At 34.9% G+C, this 25,297-nt stretch overlaps 1 protein-coding gene across 1 annotated transcript in view; it reads left to right on the top strand.

Annotated features, from left to right (window-relative positions):
- Nucleotides 1-522: 522 nt before the first annotated feature.
- The window catches only part of LOC145277499 (uncharacterized), a 243,875-nt gene continuing 219,100 nt past the window's right edge, over nt 523-25,297 (top strand). The window contains exon 1 of the mRNA XM_080128890.1: nt 523-922. Within this exon, the coding sequence (XP_079985016.1) occupies nt 835-922 (88 nt within the window). The 5' untranslated portion in view covers nt 523-834. The remainder of the gene's footprint in view (nt 923-25,297) is intronic.

Below are 25,297 nucleotides of genomic sequence, written 5' to 3'. Positions count from 1 at the left end.
TACACTGTCTCGCTCGGTATAAAATTTTATTTTCTTAGTTAAAAAATAACACTTCATCAATTCATATGATTTTAGGAATGTGACATTTTCGTTCCGTGACGAGTACTACTTGCACTAAAGATTGTTCTGTATTTTTATTATTTTTCATAAATTGGGTTGAATTTTCGATTTTCACTTAAAAACGACAATTTTATAGAATCACTCCCGTTTTTAATCAGGGGGTTCTTTGGTGGTTTTATGTTTTTTTTTTTTTTTTTTTTCGAGCGACCTGCTGACCTGAGAATATTTTTAATACTAAGCATAATAAATAAATAATAAATATCCTTGATTCTATAAAATCATCAACTCAGGCGACGATATGCTCAAGTAATTAATTGTAATAAAAAATGTCTATTTACGTTTCTTCAAATTACAAAACCCGTGTATACCATTTGCTGGCTGTTAAAATGTGCGTAAATAAATGTTTGTGAACCATTTTCTTTTCTTTCTCTCTCTCTTTCTTTTTCTTTTCTTTCCTTTTCTGTTTCTTTCTTTCCTTTTCTTCTAAACAAAAGCAAAACGAAACCACCAGTTGATTGCAGACACATTCAGCAGAGAAGAATGACCCACCCAATGGAGCTAAAAACAAACTTTTTTTCTTTCTTTTTACAGTAATTATCGACTCCCCCCCCCTCCTCTGTTTTCTTTCGTTCGTTCGTGCTCGCTCGCACTACACAGACTATCTTCTTAATTATTAGCCATAATAATATTCTCGCCGCAACAAATATAGTTCGTCAACTTTATTATTTTATTTGTTAACAGTGGAGCTGAGCTGGAGCGACTGTGATAAAAAAAATGGGTTCCCCTCAAGGAGGATTACCAATAACAACCTGGCATCTTGGAATATTATTTACCTGTTTTTTATCGCCGCTACTTGTTCAAGGTAAGTTCACGCTTGCTTAGTTGTAATGTTCTGCGGTTATCAATACTCGGGCGGCATTTCGGGGAGGAGGGGCAAGTTAATTATCTGTCGACTGAGATGGCCTCACCTGGGAATGTCGACGGGTTTGAGTTTGTGACAGCAAGAATTCTCACATTAAACCCGACCCTGTGTCATTTCGTATTAATGGTGGGAATATGTGTACGTCAAGTTATCAGGACTTATTTCGCACAGGCATTCGAGCTTACGTTTTAAAAGTGGTCCTGGTTCTGGCTAAGAACGGGCATATTTCCGGGCATTATCTCCTTTTACGGCGGACCATGTTTTTAAGAGGATCACCACTTATCAAGGCTCAAATGCTACTCGAGGTTAATGGTTAATAAAAAGAAAAGGTGACCGCACCTGACCGGTAAGACAATACAGAAGACCGTGGGGAGTTAAGTAGTAAGATATTTAAATTTCTGCATGTTAGTACAGTCAGGGAAGCAGAGAACAGGAAGGGAATTCCAAAGTACAACAGTCTAATGAAGAAACTATTGGGCTTTCCGGTATCTAGGGTCCTAAACAGTGAACTGAATCATTGGGATTTTATTACTTGGGTTGGTAGGGAGTATGTATGTCGAGGGGGCACAAGTGATATGATTTCATCAGAACACATTCTATAAGAGTATTAAAATTGTAGACATGAATCGGCCTAGTTGATGATCATTCATGGTGGAAATTGGTAGGATTTGATTATTTAAGTGGGCGGTTTAACAACTTGTTTACATTGAACTTGAAAACAACCACGTTATATTCAGCTGAGAAGCAGACCTGCCACCTGCGATATTGTGTTTTACAGATGAGCAGAAAGGAGATTTTGCTCGTGGAATTTTCGTTTAGCTTTAAGTACATTATAAATAGTAAAGGACAGGGAGTATTTGACAGTAGTTGGAGCTAGACGAGTGTCTGTTGAGAATGTTTTACAGCGGGGGTGGGGAAAGTTTAATCGAGCACTTGCTTGCGGTGAAAATAACGACAGCAGAGATTATTGCTGCTTGCTTGGGGCGCCATTACGGAGGAATGCCGGCAAGTCCGAGCTTGGCTTCTTTTTTTCATGTAACTTTCCAGATTGACCCTTCGGGAAAAGCTGAACCTCCCCCTCTCTCTCTCCACACACACACACACACGCACGCACGCACGCACGCACGCACGCACGCGCGCGCGCACACACACACACACACACACACACACACACACACACACACAAATTGACTTCATGTGCAACCTTGCTGTAGTGAGAATCGGATAAATACTCAGTTATTTTATTAATGTGGTTTTCTTCGGTCTGTGGAGGTACAGGTGCATCCCTAGACATTATCCCCGATGGACCCGATTATTACGCAAAATTTGCACCCGTGTCGAGTCTTGAGGGGGTGGGAGAAAAGGCGTTTGAAATATTACGTTTTTGTTCTTAAACCTTTCTCAAGTTTGTTTTTTAAATTTTATTTTATTTTCCCTTATTTTTTGTACAAAATTGTACGTATTCTCTTAAGGATTTTTGGGGGGCAAAATTGCATGCATATATATATATATATATATATATATATATATATATATATATATATATAATTACTTGTTGTTCACCCCAAACAAAGCTTGTTACCACTTGAATGTAAGATGCTACTATTTTGGATCATGTCTAACAGAAGACTGTGGGGGAGTTAAGCAGCAAGACATTTAAATTTCTGCATGTTACTACAGTCAGAGAAGCAGGGAACAGGAAAGGAATTCCAAAGTACAGCAGTCTGATGAAGAAACTATTAGGCTTTCCGGTATCTAGGGTCCTAAACAGTGAAGCAGAAGCATTGGGATTTTACTATTTGTTGGGTTGGTAGGGAGTATGTATGTCGAGGGGGCACAAGTGATATGATTTCATCAGAACACATTCCATAAAAGTATTAAAATTGTAGACATAAACCAATCGGCCTAGTTTGATTAGTAATGAAGTTCAAGGTCAGCCGATAACTCGTTTTTTTTTTTATGGGTGAACAAGAACACTTTCAATTTTATAAGTAAAAAAAAACAAAAAAAAAACAAAAACAATGAAACTCTTATAAATATTTTTATGCGGCCATTAAGATTATAAATAATATTCTTTTTTGTGCCGATACCCTAAAATTGCGCGGGAAAATATTTAAGACTTTGGTGCTTGTTTGGATCGTTGATGTTTTGAATCAACGCGTTTCAGGTGAAAACATTATTACGTACTTACGTGTCATGTCGAAATTAATATAAATTCCAAAAATTACGAAAAATGATTCAGTAAAAAAATAATTACAAATAAAAATAGAATTTATCGAATTATCAAGTTTTTAATGTGGAAAAGTTGTGTGACTAATTCAGTATGATAAACTGACTTATCCCCCTTGACTTAAATTAAGGATCCGCCATTTTAAAACACAATTTTTAAATAACGTAATCATGGATGATTTTTTGTTAAAGATACATCTAGCACATCTATTAAATCATTTTTCATAATTTTTGGAATTTATACTAATTTTGAGGTTATCTTCAAGTTTCGCACCCCTATGTTAACAAAGTCTTTCTGCGGCCCTGTCAGCTGGACCAGGGAAAAAAATAGTCTTTACTTGAAATTTTATAAGAAAAAAATATATTTATAAAACGAGGTGATACATTTTTTTTAATCAAACATCATAAAAAAAAATGGTGTCGGCATCGACTATCGCCACACCAAATAGTCATGAAGGATAGAAAAACCGAGGAGGGAAAGCACTGATCAAACCTCCACTGGATTAATGCAAAGAGAACTGCGACTTTGGGGAGGTTTATTGCTACCGAAAATCTAGTGAAGACCAATGGTTATTGCCAGTGAGAAATCGATGGTAAGCGGCTATTGCGATAACACAGAATCATTTGCAAAGATTATCGAAAAATGCCTCTTTGATGTTTTTCTTTGATTGTCTTTAAATAAACCTTTCATAATAACATCGGCATCTAATGATTATGTTGCACTGACAATCAACAACGTTGGTTCACAACGACATGAAATAGAAGTGGAACCATGAGACTTATTATCTAAGAATACATGAAAACCATTTCTCTAACAATGTTAGAAAATAACATTGACTGTTTATATATATAACCGTTATCTTTTGCATGTACAACAAATCTGACATGTATTCCATTCCTTGTCTGGTTTGTAATCAGTGTATGTTAGAAAGACTCAGTACAACCTAGACAAGATCAGCATAAATAAGTCATCAAAACTAACAACACACTCAACGCCTTAAGTTCATATGCTATGGAATATTATATACATATTTTTTTTTTATATGGAGGTCACCAGAGGTCACTCAGGGATAAGGGTTATTGCGTGTACAGTAATCAATGAGATAGTATTGTAGTATTGGAGATTTGATAAAGTGTCTTAAGGGGGCGGTTTGTCAGGAGTTTGTTTATGTTGGACTTGAATACATCCAAGTTGTAGTCAGGTGGGAAACAGGCAAACGGAAGAGAGTTCCACAGTCATGCACTTCTGAGAAAGAAACTCTGCTCATGGAATCTACGTTTGGATTTAGGCACAGATAAAGAGTGGGGAAAATTAGTGACAGTAGTTTCAGCCAGACTGGTGTTTCTCGTGAAAGATTGGTGAGGGGGGATGAGAGATTGGAGCTCAGACGAGCACTTGCCATGGAAATAACGATAAAGCAAAGACAGGCTCGCAACGTCTCTTCTGTGGAGAGAGGCTGCAGGGAAGAGAAAAGGGCATCCCCACTAAGCTATGAAGTCTATTTTGTACTCTGTCAAGGCAGGATAGGCTGTTTTTAGCAGCTCCTGCCCAGATGTGGCAGCAGTACTCCATCCTTGGACGTACTTTGCTTTTATACAGATAGAGAATTGCATCAGTAGTGAGATATCTTCTGGAGTGGTAGAAGGATCCCACCATTTTCTCAGCGTCCTTGGAAACAGACTTGATGTACGTGTTCCATTTCAGATCAGGAGTAAAGGTCAATTCCAGAAGCTTGTCAAAACATGGAGCCTCCCCAAGATGAGAGCCTTTCAATTGATGCCAGATGGGGATCAGAGCGTTGATGATGTAAAGATAGAAGCTTGGTTTTAGATGCATTAAAAGTGACCAGCCACCTCTTCCCCCACTGTACCACGTGCTCAAGATCAGAGGAGAGAGAATCAGAGAGAGATTTGTCATTTACAGCCTTTGATGTGTTGCCATAGATGGTCGTGTCATCAGCATAGATGTCAACGAATGATTTAAGTATGTGTTTAGGGAGGTCATTAATGTAGATCAAGAAGAGAGTTGGGCCTAGGATGGACCCCTGGGGGATTCCAGCATTAATACTGTGGGCCTATGATTTCTGCCCATCAACCACTACGCTTATGAACCTATCGGAGAGAAATGATTTAATGATTGAGAAAACATTTCCAGTGATACTGTAGCTAGAAATCTTGTGAAGTAGGCCCATATGCCATACCTTATCGAAGGCCTTCGATATGTCAAGAGCAATTGTCCTGGAAAGGAAGCCTTTGTCAAGAGATTCACTAATCCTATGAGATATAACCGTTAGCACATCTGCTGTAGATCTTGCGGAGCGGAAACCATATTGCATGTCACTAAAAAGGTTGTTTCTGCTGAGGTGGTTGACTACTTCTTTATTTAATATGGATTCCAACAACCTACTCATGACACACAGGAGACTTATTGGTCTGTACTGAGAGGGAAATGGTTTTTCGCCTGAATTCTTAAATACAGGGCATACTGATGAGGTTTTCCAGGGTGTTGGAAAGCAACGCTTAAAGAGTTTTGTAAGTATGGGGGCAAGTTCTGGTTGGAGCTTTTTCAGCACTATAACTGGAATGCCGTCAAGGTTAGTTGCTTTAATGGAATCAAGGTTCTTGATTAACTTGGTGATCTCACGCACAGATATTTGTATGTTGCATAGCGTGTTGTCTGTTATAGGAGAAAATACGGGGATTTGATGGCTTTCGTCGCATAGGGTAGAATTAGCTGCAAAGTTCTTGGCAAATAGTCTGGCCTTGTCTGATGCTGACGAGATGGCCTCAGGTCCATTGATGATGGTTGGGATAGAACGCACGCTTCTGTTCATGATCCTGTTTGCTATTTGCCAAAACTGGTGGGAACCAAGCCGCTGCTCAGCTACTTTAGATTTAACAGACTGGGCATATAGCTCTCTTGCATTTTTTATTACTCTTTTACATTGGTTGCTGGCAGTCCTGAAAGCAGCTTTAGTCTCAGTACATCTATTACGTTGGTAGCTATGGAAAAAGTGATTTCTGTGCGCGTTGGCAGCAACACATTCTGGGGAGAACCATGGCTGGCTGTTAGGTTTTTGTTGGAATTTTTTGGATGGTATGAATCGGTCTATGCCTACAATTAACCATTCGATCAGGTCTGATACTATAGAGGACACATCCTTTTTAAACATGGAATGGAGAGGTAGGTCAGATATGAATGTACGGAAGCTATCCCAGTCAGCCATAGAGTATCGATATACAGTACGGTGGAGAGGTATGTCTGAAGACTTATTACATTTCATTTTTATCTTAACTGCTACAACGGAGTGGTCAGAGGATCCCAGAGGAGATAGAACGGAACATGAACATAGCTCAGAGGAAGTTATGAGGAAAAGGTCTAGAAGGCTTGTATACTGACCGGTAGTATCGGGCACACCGGTGGGTTCGTGAACAATCTGAGTGAGGTCATAGGCAGTGGCAAAATCATGACAGAACCTCCCTTCATCATCAGTCTTTTTTGAGTGGGGCAGCCATTCCACATTATGGACATTAAAGTCACCGCAAATGTGAATGTTAGCCGAAGCATGAACAGGTAGGATGTGGTCAATTTTCTCAGATATGCTCTTAAAGATAGTAACCCCACTGTTGTGGGGGCGATAGAGGGCAAATATAAATGCAGTAGTGTAACCAAGTGCAACCCAGAAGCACATATAAGGTAAATTAGGGTCTTCTCTGGAGATATCCCTACCACACGAAAAGCCATCTTTAATGTAAGCACATATTCCATGCCCATGGCGATCTTGAGGGTCAGATTTAGATGTTAAGTTAGAGTATCCTTTAATTATGAATTCGTCCAGGGAAGTGGTTGGCCCTATGCCAGTTTCACTTAGAAAGAATATGTCCAGTTTCGTCTCCTGTAATTGTTTCGACCTCTGGAAGGTTGGAACGTAGACCCCTGATGTCGGAGAAGGAGACCTGGTAGTAGGAGTTTACGTTGGAAGATGGGGTTCTAGGTTTATTCGTGTTTTTTTTTTTTTTTTTTTTTTTTTTTTTTTTTGAGATTTGTCATGTTGAGGTTTTGGGATTTGTGGAGCAGGTTGATAGACTTGGTTGGAGCATGACAGAGAGGGAAAGTAAGAGAGAAAAAGACAAGAAGTTTTTTTTTTTTTTGTAGCACATGATAAAGTAAAGCCGTAACAATCACCCACTAGTATGGTATCGAGAGGCCCTATCAGAAACTACTGTATGGTCCAGAATCCATTCACCAAATGGCAATACAGCAGCCCAGTACTTTGCACCTACTGATAGGACAGCCTCCTTAATGGTTAATCCAAGGTTCGGGTCTCTGACTATCAGGCAGATAACGTCAGCCCAGATGAAACGTTTACCTCCAGCACCCTTACTAGTGACATGGCCACAAGGATAGACATAAAAACAGAAAATTTCCGACATCTCAGACTACTGTTCACGAAGTACTACCGACCTAGAAAGCAGCTTTTTCTTCATCCTTTGTCAGAAAAATCACTCATTGGACATTTTCAATGAGTGATTTTTCTGACAAAGGATGAAGAAAAAGCTGCTTTCTAGGTCGGTAGTACTTCGTGAACAGTAGTCTGAGATGTCGGAAATTTTCTGTTTTTATGTCTATCCTTGTGGCCATGTCACTAGTAAGGGTGCTGGAGGTAACCATTAAGGAGGCTGTCCTATCAGTAGGTGCAAAGTACTGGGCTGCTGTATTGCCATTTGGTGAATGGATTCTGGACCATACAGTAGTTTCTGATAGGGCCTCTCGATGCCATACTAGTGGGTGATTGTTACGGCTTTACTGAGTGGGGCAGCCATTCCACATTATGGACATTAAAGTCACCGCAAATGTGAATGTTAGCCGAAGCATGAACAGATAGGATGTGGTCAATTTTCTCAGATATGCTTATGAGGACTGAGGGACAAAAAAGGGGAAGCGAGAGTTACTGGAGCTGCCGATAACACATCCACATGCATTATCTGCTCTCCATTTAAAAAAAACAAAAAACAAAGGTGACAAAGACTTATTAATATCTACTTAATATAAGTCCTTTGCCCCATTCCCAGCTTAGGATAGTACTTGAAGATAGTCTCCCCTCCCATATTAATGCATGGATACTTTTTGCCTTTATCTACCTCATGCCAGAATGTTCGAGCATTCCAGGTCCACCCCATAATAAATATGCTATAATGGAACTTTTATCAAATTGGAAAGTCTGGTTATTTTTAACTCGTTTAAAAAACTGGTTTAGAAGTAATACCTTTAGGGTTACGTATTAAGTTTAGACTAGCTAGCTCATCATTTTGATTTAAAAAAAATGTTACTTTTAATCCAAACAAATCGACATGACGATTGAGTCGGCTTTTAGAACCCATTCAACAATAAATACAATCAAGCAAAGAATGAGTTGCTATTATGCACCCCCCACGCACACACCTATTTAATATATGTGTTTTTTAACAAAGCTGCATAATTAAATTTAATTGGGTAAGACTAGGTGCTGTATGTGCTCTGTCGCCTGGAGAGAAGTGAGCATCGTCATACTCTTCTTGCCCAACACGTTGCATAAAATAATGCAATGCCTCCCACAACCCTGGAAATGAAAACAATGTCAACAATGTAGACACTGGGTGATGAGGTTTTCAAATTAGGTTCTTTTCATCCTTTCTTTGTTTTATTTTTGCGTTTTATTTTCTCTCCTTCCTTATTGCTAATATAACATATATATATATATATATATATATGATTTCCACAAAACCTCCGGCCTTCATAGAGGGGAGACTAAAACTTGCTGCTATGGTTTCAAATGATCTGAAATAACAGCAAGGGGAGACTTGATTCCAAATATTTATCATATGTTATATCTCCCCTCTTTTGGAAATAAGGTACGATTATGAATATCTTCAGTATCAAATAATCCTTATACACTGTTAAATTTATTTGATGTATGAAAACCAAAGAGGGGAGATATAACCTATGAGAAATATTTGGAATCAAGTCTCCCGTTGCTGTTATTTCAGATCATTTGAAACCATAACAGCAAGTTTTAGTCTCCCCTCCATCAAGAAGGGAAAAACATCAGCTATTTTGTAGAAATGTGAGAAATATTTGGAATCAAGTCTCCTCTTGCTGTTATTTTTATTTTATTTTTTTTACATATATTTAATTTAGGTAGACACCTAAATTTTCAATACATTGCGTCTTACATGTGTTTTGGTAAATAACAGACGATATTATTCACATATCACCAACCAATTCTTCAGAGACGAATAAATAGGCTTCAAAACCCGCTACAATCTGTGTGTGTGTGTATCTTCCCTTGCTATATTTCTATTTTTAATTTGTATACAGCAACTGTGAGTTTTTCTTTCTTTCTTTCTTTTTTTCTTTCTTTTTTTCTTTCTTTTTTTCTTTCTTTCTTTCTTTCCTTCTTTTTTTTCTTTTTTTCCTTTTTCTTTCTTTCTTTCTTTTTTTTCGTTCTTTTTTCCTTTTTCGTTCTTTTTTCCTTTTTCTTTCTTTTTTTCTTTTTCTTTTTTTTCTTTTTCTTTCTTTTTTCCTTTTTCTTTCTTTTTTTCCTTTTCTTTCTTTTTTCTTTTTCTTTTTTCCTTTTTCTTTTCTTTCTTTTTCTTTTCTTCCTTTTTCTTTTTTTCTTTTTCTTTCTTTTTTGTTTCTTTTTTTTCTTTTTCTTTCTTTTTTCTTTTTCTTTTTTCTTTTTCTTTTTTCTTTTTCTTTTCTTTTTCTTTTTCTTTCTTTTTCTTTTTTTTCTTTTTCTTTTTTTTTCTTTTTCTTTTTTTTTTCTTTTTCTTTTTTTTTCTTTTTCTTTTTTTTTCTTTTTCTTTTTTTTTCTTTTTCTTTTTTTTCTTTTTCTTTTTTTTCTTTTTGTTTCTTTTTCTTTTTTTTCTTTTTGTTTCTTTTTCTTTTTCTTTCTTTTCTTCTTTTTTTTTTTTTAAACTAAGCATGCCTATTTAAGTTATTGTCATTGACATTCAAGCAACAGTAGCCGACTTATTATGGAATGAATGTGTGCGACCGATGACCGGTGATTAGTACACAAGTTGTTAAATGAATTTGTCGTTTGTTTTAATCACCCCCCTCCCTCTCACGCTAAAAATAAATTTACTCTTTTGTTTCTAACCGACTTTTGTTTTTCACGTGTTATGCAATATACTATAGGTGTATCAGAATTTTTGTTGGAATTTTTGACACCCCAAACACGAAACTGCGAATAAAATATAAAAAAACTCGTAATTTCTCTTTTCAAAGTGGGTTGTTTATTTTCTTTATGGATTATACTTCCAAAATAAACTATTAAAGTTGTTTTAAAAGTAATAGAATTATTTTTTTAAACAGTAATGAATTTTTCCGAACTCAATATTTTTCAATTTTTAAACTTTAAAAATCTATCAAAATTTTTCTATTGATTCTATTTTTACGATATTTTCAGGGTCAATGTGAAATTTTATGTTCTTTCCAATAAACCGAATATAATATTTTAGACAAACGTTTTTCTTTTAATTCACCCCCCCATTTTCAAGTGTCTATTAAAAAGTAAATAGTTAATTTACTCACCAAAGTTTTATATATCACAAATTGAAGAGAAAAGGTCAATAAATAATATATTCAAATTTAAAACAAAAAAGTAGTGTTTTTTAGAAATTTACCTGTAAAGTCCGAAGTTTAAAACCTTTTTTTTTAAAAAAACACGTTTTTTTCTGTTTTTTTCTTTTTTTTTTGTAATGAAACCTTGGTTCTTGCTCCTTTTTAATTGGAAAAAAATATTAGGGCTTGAATTACATTTTTCGAGGAGTTATAAGCTTAGAAAGACGGGGTGGAATATTTTTCACGAAATTTCTGACACACATATTGCCAATATACACTTTAAAATTGCTTCCTAAAACAATATCTCGTATGTAGAACTACAGGTTAATCCACGCTTTTTTTTTTTTTTTCAGAAAGAGTTTAAAAAAAAATTATTTCCTTTTTATTATTTCACCTAGAAATTATTTTTCTTTCTACTTTTTTTTTTTTGTCCGGCTCTCTCCCCTCCCCTCTGCGGAGACAGTAATTTAACAATTCTGAATATGTGAAATGACGGTTGATTGCTTGTATTACTTGTTTTGATTGGACTATTGTTCTCATCTTGAGTGTGTAATGTTTCAGTCGGTGTAGCCTCCGACCTTCGTCAGACATCTTGAAAAAGAAAGGAGGAAAGTTACTGGCTCCATAGATGGTTTTGTATTCTTGGAATTCCCAACATCAAGGACAACATTTCCATTATGTTGTCAATTAGGATGCGGGTTCGTTCTCTGTGATGTATCTAAGCACAGCTTCTTCCAGTGGTAAGGAAGATGTCCTCAGATAGATCACTGAGAGAACGAACCTGCATCCCAATTGACAACATAATGGAGATGCTCTCCTTCTGGGTATCCACATTTCCCGACATATATCAATTTATTTTTTTATTTAAATAATTTATTTATTAAAAATTCCATAAAAATCAATTTTGATTTCTGATTCCTAATGCAATGGTTCTATGTGCAAATTGTTGATCACCAAATTTTTCTTTTTTTTTTTTTTTTTACAGCTACAGAAAGTAGATATATCCAGTCCAAATTTTATTACTGTTCGTTTATTTCATGGCTTTGAGAATAACCATTACTGATTTATAATTTTGAATTTTTTAGATGAGCGATGATTGTTTGTATTATTTTTGATTAATCGGACTGGTGTTCTTATTTTGTTATTTTCCCAACGCTTTGATCAATGTAACCTTCGACCTTCATCAGGTGTATAAGTCGCCATGTTTCGTGTTTAGGTTAAGTTAAAAATAGATTTACAAAAAATAATCATTATATAATCATTATATTTTTATAAAAAATTATAATTATATTAAATTTATATATAAAAAAATCCAAATGATACAATAAAAGATTCAAATTAATCATATCTGAGGATGAATCTATTATCTGACTTCTTTGGACTATTGTTAGTCGCATGCAAGCGACTCTATAAGTCAGTCAGTCGGTCGGTCTGTCCGTAACACTTTTGTGCTTGGCCTTTTTGGTTAAGATCAAAGGTCTGTTGTTAATAGATGCTGTTCTTAGCTTTTTAAGCTTTTAAACGCTGGGGTTTTCATTAGTTAGTTTAGAATCCACAGAGTGGATGAGGTATTCTGGTAAATGTTGCCAGTCAAGAGTAAAGTCGCCAAAGACTCCATTTTCACTTTAGTAACAAAGACCCTACAACACTCCCCCTCCCAGATCTTATAGGGTCTTGTGCCTAAATTTGTTTTGTAAATTGGAATTTTACTTTTAATTTATTTTGATTTTACATTGAATTATCTTGATTGTAATTTTCATTTTCATGAAATAAATTATATAAACAAGATCAAAGTGTAGTATCTGCCGGAACAGATACTGCAAGCAAAGACCATATGTGGGAACAATCCCACATATAAGACCTTGGTCAATGTAGGGGCAACCCTTCATACCAATTGTCACTATCCAGCTCCCCTACTCCCCGAGGAGTTGGTCCTCATTTCCCCTTCACTCTTCACATTAAAAATCGGCCTTGTGCCTAATTTGCACGTTGGGAGAGCAAATAAATACAGCTTTTCTTAGCTTTTTGGCCAAGATCAAAGTGTAGTATCTGTTCGCTGTACTTATGTTTGTAACTTTGTGATATAAAGTGGAGGATCACTTTTCTGAATTAATTTAATGTAAAATGATCACCCACTTTACAACCAGTCAGTCTCAAAGCCATTCAAGTCATTCTCCAGATCATTCAAATTGTTTTTCAAGGATTCCAGTTATTTTTTAAGCATTCAAGTCATTCTTAAGGTCATTCAATTCATCCTTAAATTCATTAAAGTCATTCTAAGTCATTTACTTTTTATTTATTTAAGTGATTTCAGCCTATTTTTCGGTCTTTAAGAATTTCATGTCAATCCTATATTCACACATTCATTCATTACACGAGAGCATGCGACTAATGGCTATCGGCCTTGTTCTCATCTTGAGTGTTATTTTCACAATGTTTCATTCGATGTGACCTCGGATCTTCATCAGGTGTATAAGTCGCCATGTTTGGTAAAAGAAAGAGGGTTTATCTTTACACTTCCGAGGTTTCGTATTTAGATTAAGTTGAAAATAAATTTACAAAAAATTGGAAAGACAATAATAAACTCATGAAGAATTTTTGGTAAAATTATTTATTACAAGAAATGGAAGGTCATAACAATTAAACGACAGTCACTCGGAAGAAAAAAGATGTAAGCATAACAAACAAAATAACAAACACGCTATCATATTAATATATAGAATCCATAAAATCAGATTCTATTTTTGACTCCTGATACAGTGATTTTATCTGGGAATCTGTGATCACAAAAAATTCCAAATCTTAATACCATTGTTTGCAGAAATCGGATTTACTTCATGGCTTTGAAAAGAAATCTTTGACTTATGTTACAAAAAGCACTACCAATGACTTCCCAACATCACACCAACCAAATTTTTCACCGATCTTTCGTTTTTTTATGTTGCATTTTAAATATATTTTGTGATATGATGTATATAAGGATTTTATCTACATGAGATATGAAAAAAATATTGTAGAAAAATGTAAGAAAAATATGTTACCTATGGAAAACGGATTGAATTCATGGCCTTATTCTGCAAGATATGTGGCACCTTGCATGCAAAGTGTCAGTTACCAATCTGCAACAACAACAAAGAATGCTGGGTCTTTCGTTGTGATCTGTTCCAACCAGACACTAGCAGACGATGACTAAATACAGATGCTACAAGAAGTGGATAGATCCACAGTGACTTTTGAACATCATGCTAACCCAACCAATTTAAAACACAAAACATATTTCATATAATCAATAAAATCGCCCATTTTTCAATCGAATCGATTAATTGACTGCTTTAATTGGGGACCCATCGCACCAGATAGAAGCTTCACATGCCTCCCTGCAGTGACAGTATAAAAAACATTGTAGTCTATATTGCACTGTAGATAACCTACTGTTGATTTTATAAAATTACTTCTTTATATATGATTAGCATGAATACCTGGCGTTGTCCAGGTCCACATGAAGTTTCGTTTGGACACACATGCTATACTAAGGATATCGAACACTTTTTCATTATATGTCAACTGCATCGTAGGCAACGTTGATACCCCACAATAATTTCAAAAATAAAAGAACGGATAAAAATCACGAAAATCTAATCATTCACCAAAGGAAGTATGTGACAAAGGGATAAGAAGAGAAGCCATTCTCGGGATATTGAGCACTTTTTGATGACTATATACTATCAGGTGGGTGCCTGGCATTGCGCATGCTCTGGACCCCCCCCCCCTCCAAAAAGCGTTTAAAAAAAATATATCCAAACTTTTCTTTCAATCAAAATAGCAGGGAGTGCCCGTGTGCCCCCCCCCCCCCCAAATGATCTGTGGTGTCCGGGCTCGAACGTGAAACGCGAAAGAGGGGAAGAAGGTAAAAACCTACGGTCAAATACTTTTTCCCACACGGCCACGAGTGCTTATGATATAATGACGTTGCAAAGTAAGTGTTTCATAAACATAGTTTTAGTTAATTATGCATACATAACTTGCAAAAAAAAGACACACAAAATACAAACTCCCTTCCAAAAAGTGGTCCAGTTGACTGTCACACAAACATATAATACAATTATATAATAGACTAGCATGGATACCCAGCATTGCCCGGGTGAAGAGAGACGGTATACTAACAATACTGAGCAACCCTCAGCCCTAAATAAAAAAAAAAAAATGAACTTTTATTTCAATCAAAATAACGAGTGCTCATGCGACTGCAAAAAAAAAAAATTATCCGCAGTAGGCAGCCTCGACCCTGTAATGCGAAAGAGGAAAAGAGGTGGAAAAAAGCTAACACGCTGGCTGTCATGGTCCGATGCGTCTGTAAAAAGTTGTTAATGGACATACAAACACACAGAGACACATACAAACTAACACACATTTTCCCTTTTATATATTAAACTAGTGGGAGTACCCGGCATTGTCTGGGCATTTGTAGGTGTAAAACAAAAAAAAATATGTTTCGAACCCGTGACGAACCCGAAAGTGGAAAAGAAAGTGAAAGAAAACGTGGCATTTTCCCGCTACGCTAGGGAGATAAAGGAAGTGAAAAGTATTGAAATTTAGCGATGTCAATGAAAAAGTTGTCTTGCAGAAACGAACGTTGACTGGAGGTCAGTTCAACTTTCTATCATTTCATTTATTTGTTTCTCCCACAATGTTGGGGAAAATCAACTCCTCACAAAAAGGTAGTGTCCAAATGAATAGCAATTGTCTGATATGAGGGTTTTTCCCCACATTGATCAAAGCTAATTGCTTTCTGGACGTCCTGGCATGAAAGGCCGGGAAACTGCCGGTATTTATTTGATTCCCCACTGAGCAAATTAAGCACAAGGCCGTTTTTTAATGTGGAGAGGAGGGAGGTGAAAAGGGGATCTACTCCCCCGAGAGGATAGGGAGGGGGAACTAGTAGTGCTGCCTCTTGGTGTATAGGGTTGCCCCTACATGGACCAGAAACTGATTGCCTCAAGGGTAATGGTTTTAGTGCAGCATCTGCCGGAACAGATACTACACTTTGAGATATTAAATCTTTTATTCAGGCTAAAAAGTTCAACATGAACAAAAAGCTTAGGCACAAGGCCACCTCCTCCCGGGCCAAGAAGGCCAGGAAACTGCCTTCACTTTCGATTCAGTTTCGCTTTTATACGAAAAAGCTGAACAAACACACGAGAGGAAGAAATAGCGCAAATTTTGTAAAAGTCAATGTAAATAAATGTAGATACGACACCCCTTTGCAAATCGTAGATATTATGATCTAGAGAGTATATAAAGTTCTAAAGAATAGTACCCCCCCCCCAAGCCTTTACTGGGTATTCAAAAACGCACGTGCCACTTTTTCCTTTTATATATAGATAGATGACTTGAATTAAAATTTAAAACGCTTCAATTATGCTCTAAACAGAAACATTCATTTCAAACGCTCTCCTGTCATATCAAAGAAGCTACTGTTGATTTTATATGTGGGGCCTTTCAGCTTGTGTGGTAATAAAACTCCTCAAATACACTTGTGATGTTAGGCTGTCTTTGGTAAAAATCGCTTGTTTTTTCTTTCATCCGATTATTTCAATTACATTCTGATACAAAACCTATCTAAGAACACTGCGTGTGAAATTTCGTAAAAATCAGTCCAGCTGTTTTCGAGTTCATAGGGAACGAACTATCACACACACAGGCACAAAGTTCCTTTTATACAATAGTAGTGATTTATTGAAAAGGTATAATATCTAAAATATTTATTTTTATTTAAAATAAAAGTTTTCATCGATCTAAAAAAAAAAAAAAAAAACTGAACAAAGGAATGTTTCTCACGCAACTATTGATATAGTTTATTGTCCAATAAACCAATAATTTCCTAAATCAAGCAAGTTCAAGGTTATTGCTGTCATTAGTGACGACACATGGCCACGAGTTATTTACTGAAACAAAACAAACAAAATCTGCCCTACATATATATATGTATTTTCTCAGGTCAGCAACAAAAGTAAATCTAACAAAAGGTCCATTTAAAACGAGGTATTTAGCACTTTTGGAAAACCAGGACAGGGAGAAACATTTCAGCTCCATTTCTAGACTTGTGAACGAGTTTGACACAAGGCCAGCTTAAAATGGGACACCCATTTCAAAAACTGAAATGGTCCATAACAATTTTTATAAGAATACCCAATCCAGAATGGATCTTTATTCCAATTTTAATCAAAGTCCATTGCATGAGTTTGATTCTAAAAAATGCCAGAAATCGAAGATTATAATTTATGTAGGACTAAAAGAATACCCGTCCCGAGACTGGGAAAATTAATTCCACAAAAAGAACAGTTTGCACCACTTTTATATCCCCTACTGAAGATTAGAATCAAGATATAATCCTACTTAACCTTATGTCTAGAAATCTTATTCTAATTTTGATCAAAATCCATTTTGAATTTTCTTTTATATACTCATGTTCACTCCTACCAAGGTATATCGCCACTTAGACGTAAGTGGGTACTATTTGGGAGCATGTCTAGGAAAAATTAACAAGATGTTGATTTACATTACATTTAAACTTCTACATATCAGTACAGTCAGGAAAGCAGGTAGCAGGGAGGGAATTCCAAAGTCTAGCTGTTCAAGGGAAGAAACTGTTAGAGTAAAAAGCTTTCTGGCATTTAGAGACTTCAGCAGTGAGATTTTGTTGCTAAGAAGGTTTGTCAGAGATATGTACGTCGAGAGGGCACAAGTGCAACGAGTTCATCAGAGCACATTCCATTAAAATACTTGTAAAACAGACACAGAGATGCAACATTGTGGCAATAGGACAGGGGTTGGAGCTTAGTTGACAAAGTGGGACCTGTTAGATTGGAAATGCTTTTTGGACCCTATCAAAGAGGGAGAGGCTAGTGGTAGATGCACCAGCCCAGATGTGACAACAATACTTCAAATTAGGAAGTGCGCATGAGTTGGTGCGACAAGAAAAAAAAGGACACCACGTGGTCGGGAGAAGAAAAAGTGTGGTTGAAAAACATGGACGTGTAAAGTCGAAGATGAGAAATGGCTTTCTATGGCCGGTGTGTTGTGGAGTAGAAAGAAAAACGCGAGCCAGAGGAGATGGACATGGCAGTGGCAGAGAGAGATTTTTAAGCTGGTGTCGAGATGGGGAGAAAGAAAAACAGTAATAAACGACTTGTGTTAAAAAAATAAAAAAAGGCCGAGTCTGATACTTATGTTTGTTTGTTTGTTTGTCCATTTGCTATGATATGTACGTTATATAAGGAAGATCACTATAATTTCTAAAACAACAGTATCATCCTGATCAAGTTGCAAGTTCCTAGGTCTAATAGCCTAATAGTAGTTATTGGATAGGTATAGAAGATTTTGTCTCCTCCTTATCCTTAAGAAGGTCGCATAATAAAGCAAAAAATAAAAAATAAAGCCCCCCCCGTTTTTTCTTTTTTTTTGTTTATTTTTAGTTTATTTTTTCTTCATCTTTTTTTAAAATTTATTATTTAACATTCATCTTCATTTAACCGTGTTAATCTTCATTAATCTTTTTTTATTCCCTCTTCCCAGAAAAAAATTCTTTCTACATATCCATTTAGACTGAACTCATTTTTTTCACTTATACCTATTTAATTCTCAGTTCAGTGATTTTCTTTTTTAAATTTTTTACTAGAAATATATAAACAGACGACTTTTTAGCTCGTTAAAAACTGGCAAAAGTTATAGCATAATGACTTAAAATGAGTACTTTATGCCAGATTGATTGTTGAATATGGTTACATTTATGCTTATTTTTTGCATTAAACCCTAATTCTTATTAATCCGCAACTGTGCATCGGAGGGATACCATCATGCTTTGTTCGCTGCAGCTTATCATAACAAAGGTCCATACAAAATTTCATCGAGATTGGCTCAGTAGTTTCCGAGAAAAAGTGGAACAAACTGAGAAATATAATATAGATGTGCTGCTGCTGCTTCCATAAATTTATTTAATTTAATATTTTTCGTTGATCGCACTAATAAAAAAAAAAAAAGCTTCTGCCGTTTTAGCTTGATATTTGTGAGTTACCCTTAAGAACGTAGAAATAAAAAAAGATTTCTATTTTATTTATTTTATTTTCTGTTTTCCTTTTTCTTTTTTTACATCCTTTTTAGTTTTTTCCCCCTTTTCTTTCATTTTTCTTTTTAAAAATCAACACCTCCTCCTTAATGGCCAAATAGTAGCCGTGCAATATGAAGCCATCACATTGTGGACAGTTGTGTTTATCTTAGACATGAATCCTCACGTAAGACATTGATGATTAATGGCTCCTGCGTTCTTAGAGACCTTGAAAAACTTAATTAATCTCTTCAAATATGGCCGCTGTCTGACAATCTGTCTTGTGTCTCTTTTCGTGTGTGTGTGTGTGTGTGTGCCAGCTGTGTGCAGATTGTTTACAGGCATATTTGACTGAAATAGTCAAGATAATATAGACATTTATTATGATATATCCACCCATCTTTATGAGAAGTGGTATCTATCAGTCGGTCTTTCAAGATTCAGTTTGAAATAGAATTTTCTTTGGTCTTTTTTTTTTCTGGAAATCTCTCTAGACAAGGCGTGGAGTCACTTGATATAAGAAACTAATGCGAACTAAAGATGATGATTGAAAAAATAGGAGATACCTATCGACCTTATTCTTGAAAAGACCAAGGCTATAGGTAGGACAAAAACAGTCAACAGGAAGAGAGTTCTACAAACCTGCAGTTCTTAGAAAGAAACTTCTGTATTAGGAAGCTTTATTAGAATGAGGTATCAAAACAGTTAAATGATGGAGACCACTAGACTAACTAGTCAAATAAGCTGAAACAAAGGAAGCCGGAATAGATCAGACAATTCTGAAGAATACATGCCATAATAGTATTTGTAGAAAAGACTGATATGAGTAACATCACGTCTGTGAGAGTCTGTAATGGTTTGTAATGTGAGTAATGGTTTGTAATGTGAGTAATGGTTTGTAATGCTTAAATTTGAAATAACGTTTCATCACATTAATGGATATATCTTAATGATATTTGTTTTTGTTCTATTATGTAATAAACAACTTAATTTGTTTCTTTGATACAAACGTGTCAATGTATATAAAATTCCGCATCTACAAGACCCTTCTCTTCACGATCCTTCTCTACGGGTGCAAAACATGACCACTATGTGTAGCTCACATTTGAAAGCTGGAAGTCTTTGATCAGTGGTGTCTTTGGTGCATTCTTGGGATGCGTATCTACGACTACATCTCAAATGCCACAATTCACACATGATGTAAGCTTCTTAGACTTGAGAAACTACTTATCAGGAGACTTTGATGGTTTGGGCATACATTTCGTCATCCACTAACTGACCTGATTTACAAGGCAATAGCAAATGAATCTTCAACACTTACAAAAACGGCAAGAAGCAAAGATACTGCGATAACACATTACTTAAGTCCATCTTTCAAACTTTTCAGCCTAACATTCACAGGCAACAAGAATTGGAACAAATATATTGAGGACATTGCCAAGGCTACTGCAAAGAAGCAGAGCATCCTCTACTGTGCTACAAAATTACCCACATCAGAGAGTATCCTATATCTTTACAACAGGGCTCTATGGACAAATTTATCTTTAGTTGACCTTTGACAACTAAATATTTTCGTTGACTAGCCAAATAGAAAAGTTACCAGCCAAACCCCACATGATTTTTAGAATATGATATCTTCATTCTGTGACTAGTATGTACATCATAAAGAGTTTTCTATGTTTTTTTTGTTTTTCTTTTAATAATTGTGCAACAAATTTTATGTTTTTTTTTTAATAAATATGCAACAAATTTTATGTTGTTTGTTTTTTTTTAATAAATATGCAACAAATTTTATGTTTGTTTTTTTTTAATAAATATGCAACAAATTTTATGTTGATTTTCTTCAGATGATTTTTTAACCAGCCTTCGTTAAAAAAATGTATATTGTTCTATTAAACTTTTATTGTTTAAATAATTTAACTTTGTTAGTTTTAGTAAAAAAAGTTGAAAAGATCTTTTTCACTCAGTAGTGAGCGTTGGAAGATTGTCAGTGAAAGAAATACAATCGCCAAAAGATAAGCGTTTCATTATTTCTAGTCGCCACTTTGAAAAATCACTCGCAAATGCGACTGTTTCACTCGCAATGTAGAGCCTTGCAAAGCCATGATTCCTCATGTATGGAGAATTGTTGCCAGATCTAGATTGGTGCATCTATCACTAGTCTCTCACTCTTAGACAGTTGTTTTAAATCTAATAGGTCCTACACTGTCGGCTAATCTCCAATCTCTGTCCCATCACCACAAATGTTGCATCTCTGTGTCTGTTTTACAAGTACTTAATGAAATGTGCTCTGATGAACTCGTAGCACTTGTGTCCCCTTAATATACATACCCCTGACTCACCCGACAAGCAGCAAAATCCCACCCTTTTACTGCTGAGACCCCTAGATGCCAGAAAGCCTTCTACTATAATAGACTGCTAGACTTTGGAATTCCTTTCCTATTTCCTGCTTCTTGTACTAACCTACAGAAGTTTAAATGTAATGTGAACAGATATCTTTCTGCTCAACTCCCCACAGTCTAGCCAGATTAGTAGCCCCTTAGGTTCCAAATGACAATAAGTTTTGCTTGGATATGAAAAAGAGTAAAAAAAAAAGCATTGTTTTATTATGAGTGATGATGCAAACTCCAATGATTTTACGTTTCTGAATTTTTTAGATGAGGATTGGTTATTCATATTATTTGGAGTCTTTGGACTGCTGTTCTCATTTATGTGTCATTTTTACAATGCAAGCACTTGTGGCACAGTAGTTGGAGTATTTGGAAAAATCAATTGTAAAAGTGATATTCTACTAAAGGTTGAAGGTTCAATTCTTAATGTGGGCAACCAAAAAATACAATTGTGAATTATTTAGGACATCTATCCAGTCATGGCTGACTGAACAAGACCATGCTACCCCGTGAAGTAAATAGTGTTCTGCTCGAAATTCCATCCAAATTCCCGAATTCGACAGAAACACTTCTGAGATCAACAAGATATACTTGAAGAATGTCGGAGGTTACATCGACTAAAACGTTGTGAAAATGACACTCAAGGTGAGAACAGTAGTCCGGAGAATCCAAATAATACGAACAGTCCAGGATATTTTCTGTGGATCTGCACATAGTTTGCACAGCTGTTTAGAACTTATCGGCAGTTTTCTTGCAAGAAGATCAATGTAGAAATCAATACCAGGATTGATTGTGAACAGTTTTATTCTGAGGTGCAAGGAAGGAAAATCGCTGAAGAATTGTTTAGAAACTCCATTGTGTTGTGACTATAACGAGGATTGTTAGGTCAGAATTATTACTTTTGGAGTTAATGTTAAGTGTTTGGGATACAGCGTTCTCTTTTGTTTTACATCTGTGTATTACTTTTTCTTTTTTTATTGAATTCTTTAAATCTCATCCGTTAAAAACTACAAAGAAATGCTACAAAAGTGGCAAAAGTTTTAACCGAGAACCTTAAATGAACATTTCAGATATGTGTGTATCAAATAAAGAATTCAAGTGTTAGTACCAGAAAGGGATTCTTTAATTTCTTAGAACTTAAGTAAAAATTTTAAACAAATTTAAAAAAAAAAGTTAAAAATTGTTTCTTTTATCAAATTGTCAGCCATTTAATACTTATGTTAATAGTTTTACAAGTGAATTTGTATTCTTTTGAAGAATTATTCCGTCAAATACAAAAACATTTAAAATGGCTTTAAAATTTTAAGCTAATCCTCATTTTTCCAAATATCAAATCTTTTGGATTATCTAATTTATCTATCAAAGTGAGAATGTGTGTGTGTGTGTGTGTGTGTGTGTGTACACAGTTTTCAACCTATATACTCAACAAATTTTTGATCTACAGACTTGAAATTTGGTGTATAGGATATTCAAACATGTGGAAAACTTTTTTATCGGGTTTCATCCGAGGGGGGGGGGCACTATGGGTTAAAAATTGAGAAATTGGTACTTGGAGGTAATCAGATTTTTTTCTGTTTGCCAACTGTTTCACGACTATGCAACTTGTTTATGTTCAGAATAAGTAAGTTTGAAAAGTTTTTCGAAGATCGTGTCTGGCCTAATGGTTATCGTACTTGACTCACTGTTTTGAGGTTTTGGTTTCGATCTCAGCTCAAGTATTTTTTTTTACTTACAAGAAGTGAACTGTTTAGAAAAAGCAATATTTGCACGTACATGTTTCAGTTTTTTTTATTTATTTTTTTTTTTTACTTCATTTTCTTTTAAGGAATTCAACGTTACGTTTGATACCTACGTTATTTTTGTTGATAATAAATAAGAAATCTGCATTAATTAAAATATAATATTTATGCATATTTTACGACCGGGCAACGCTGGGCAGCCTGCTAGTAATTTTATAAATTGAGATTATGACAAGATTACTTTAACATGTTTAGTGGTAAATTTATAACAATTCGGCTCAGTTAATAATTTAATGACCAAACGATGTTGTGATAATTGCATTTTACCACCGCCACCATCGTCTTCATCATCATCATCATCAGCATCAATGACTAAAGTTTTACATGTTGGCAGATGTTGGACGTCTTTTATAAACTGACTAACCTATCTCTGTCCAGATCTTTATTCATCCCTCCTCCTCTCAAGTTCATCCTTATAATTTATTTTCTTGTTTTTCTTGTGCTTCGTCTGCCAAATGACCCTTCTACTCCAACTACATCTACTAACCCAAAAACTCTCCTCCATTTTTTTTCTATGTGATCAAGCTAATAAATTTTTCTGTCCTGCATATTTTCCTTTATTGCCCAGATTTATTCTGCTCTGAACTCGTCAGATTAAAGCTTTTAAGACACACATCATGCACCTGTTATATCATTCTTCATGCAACGCATATCCTCAACCTCTTATTCTGCACACAAAAAATAAGTTTGTCTTACTAAAAAGATATTTGTTATGAAAGATTAAAAAACAAACGTGGTTTACAAAAATCGCCATAAAAAAATGAAAGCAATAAAACTTCCAGACAACTCCAAATCGGTACAACTGGTATTATAAATAAATCATTACAATTGAAAGATTTTTTTAGGTTGAAGCAAGAGTTTTTGAGAATTCAAGAGCCAGATTAAGCATTTCAGATATGAATTTTACAGTCTGTTTGCAAAGTATGGTACATGTTGACTGGGGATTCTTTAAATTTTGAAACCCTAGGCTTGTCAAACCTATAAACAAATCAGCACCAAATCTTCCTGGCTCTATATTTCCACACATAGTTAAACTAAAAAAAAAAAATTGTTTATTTCATTTCATGTAAAAAATTAAATGTCATTTTTTATTCTCTCTTATTTGTATCATCATCATCATCATCATCATCATCATAAAAAAAAAAAATTCCTGTGAATTTCTGACGTTTCTGCAATTTGTTGAGAAAATAAAAAATTGGCAAAATAAATAAACTCTGACACGGAAACCCTAATTGTAAACATCATGCAGTGAATTAGCCTCGGTATAAATATCACTTTCTCAGTTATGTTGGCATAAGGCCAGTTGATGGCGTTATAAAACTTGTGTTTGACCTACTTTCTAGGTAGGGAAGTAGACGGCCTCATAAATAAGTAAAAAGTAAGTTTTGGAGGTTTCCTGTTTCCTGTTTTATTGACCTCTTGGCATATATATATATATATATATATATATATATATATATATATAATGTATTCAGAAAGAGGTATTGCTTAATAAACCAAATATGTAATTCAGCTTATTATAAGAATATTTTTAATTAACAGAACCCATGGAAATTCCACAATAATTGCAAATTTTTACAACATATTATAAATAAAATGAATGTAAAAAAAAATAACTACTAATTTAAAACAATTTTTAGGAAATTCTTTTTTGACCATGTAAAGCTAAAAAGAATTGATTTAAAAAATTTACATTTTTTTTTTTAATGAAAATGCAACACATTGTTTGGATTTGTTTTTTTCTGAATAATTTTTTATATAAATTATAAAGGAACAGATGTCAATTAACTCGTGCATTTTTAAAATTATTTTAATAAGAATCTATAATAAAAAAACACTTACAGTCTCCTCAACATGACTTTAAAAAAATTCTGACATAAAATAGCCAATTTGAAACCGTAGACAGAGGTACATGTATTTTTTTTTTTTTTTAATTTTGGAGAAGAAATGGTTTTAACGATTTTTAATTGATAAAGAACGACTATTAAGGGAGATAATCCATTTTTTAATGTTTGCGATGATGATGTTTTTTGTGATGTCGGACGAGTAAATTAATATTTAAATGTAAACTCTATACATTAGGATTTACAAAAATGTATTATTTGGCAAGGAAACACGGAACATTTAAAATTTATATTATGTGTGTGTGATTTCAGAGCGAAAATATAAATATTGCTATTAATATGT

This window comes from Euprymna scolopes, chromosome 6 (assembly GCF_053919585.1).
Source record: "Euprymna scolopes isolate OS-2025 chromosome 6, ASM5391958v1, whole genome shotgun sequence".
Classification (NCBI taxonomy): Eukaryota; Metazoa; Mollusca; class Cephalopoda; order Sepiida; family Sepiolidae; genus Euprymna; species Euprymna scolopes.
This window is presented reverse-complemented; position numbering and strand designations above follow the sequence as displayed.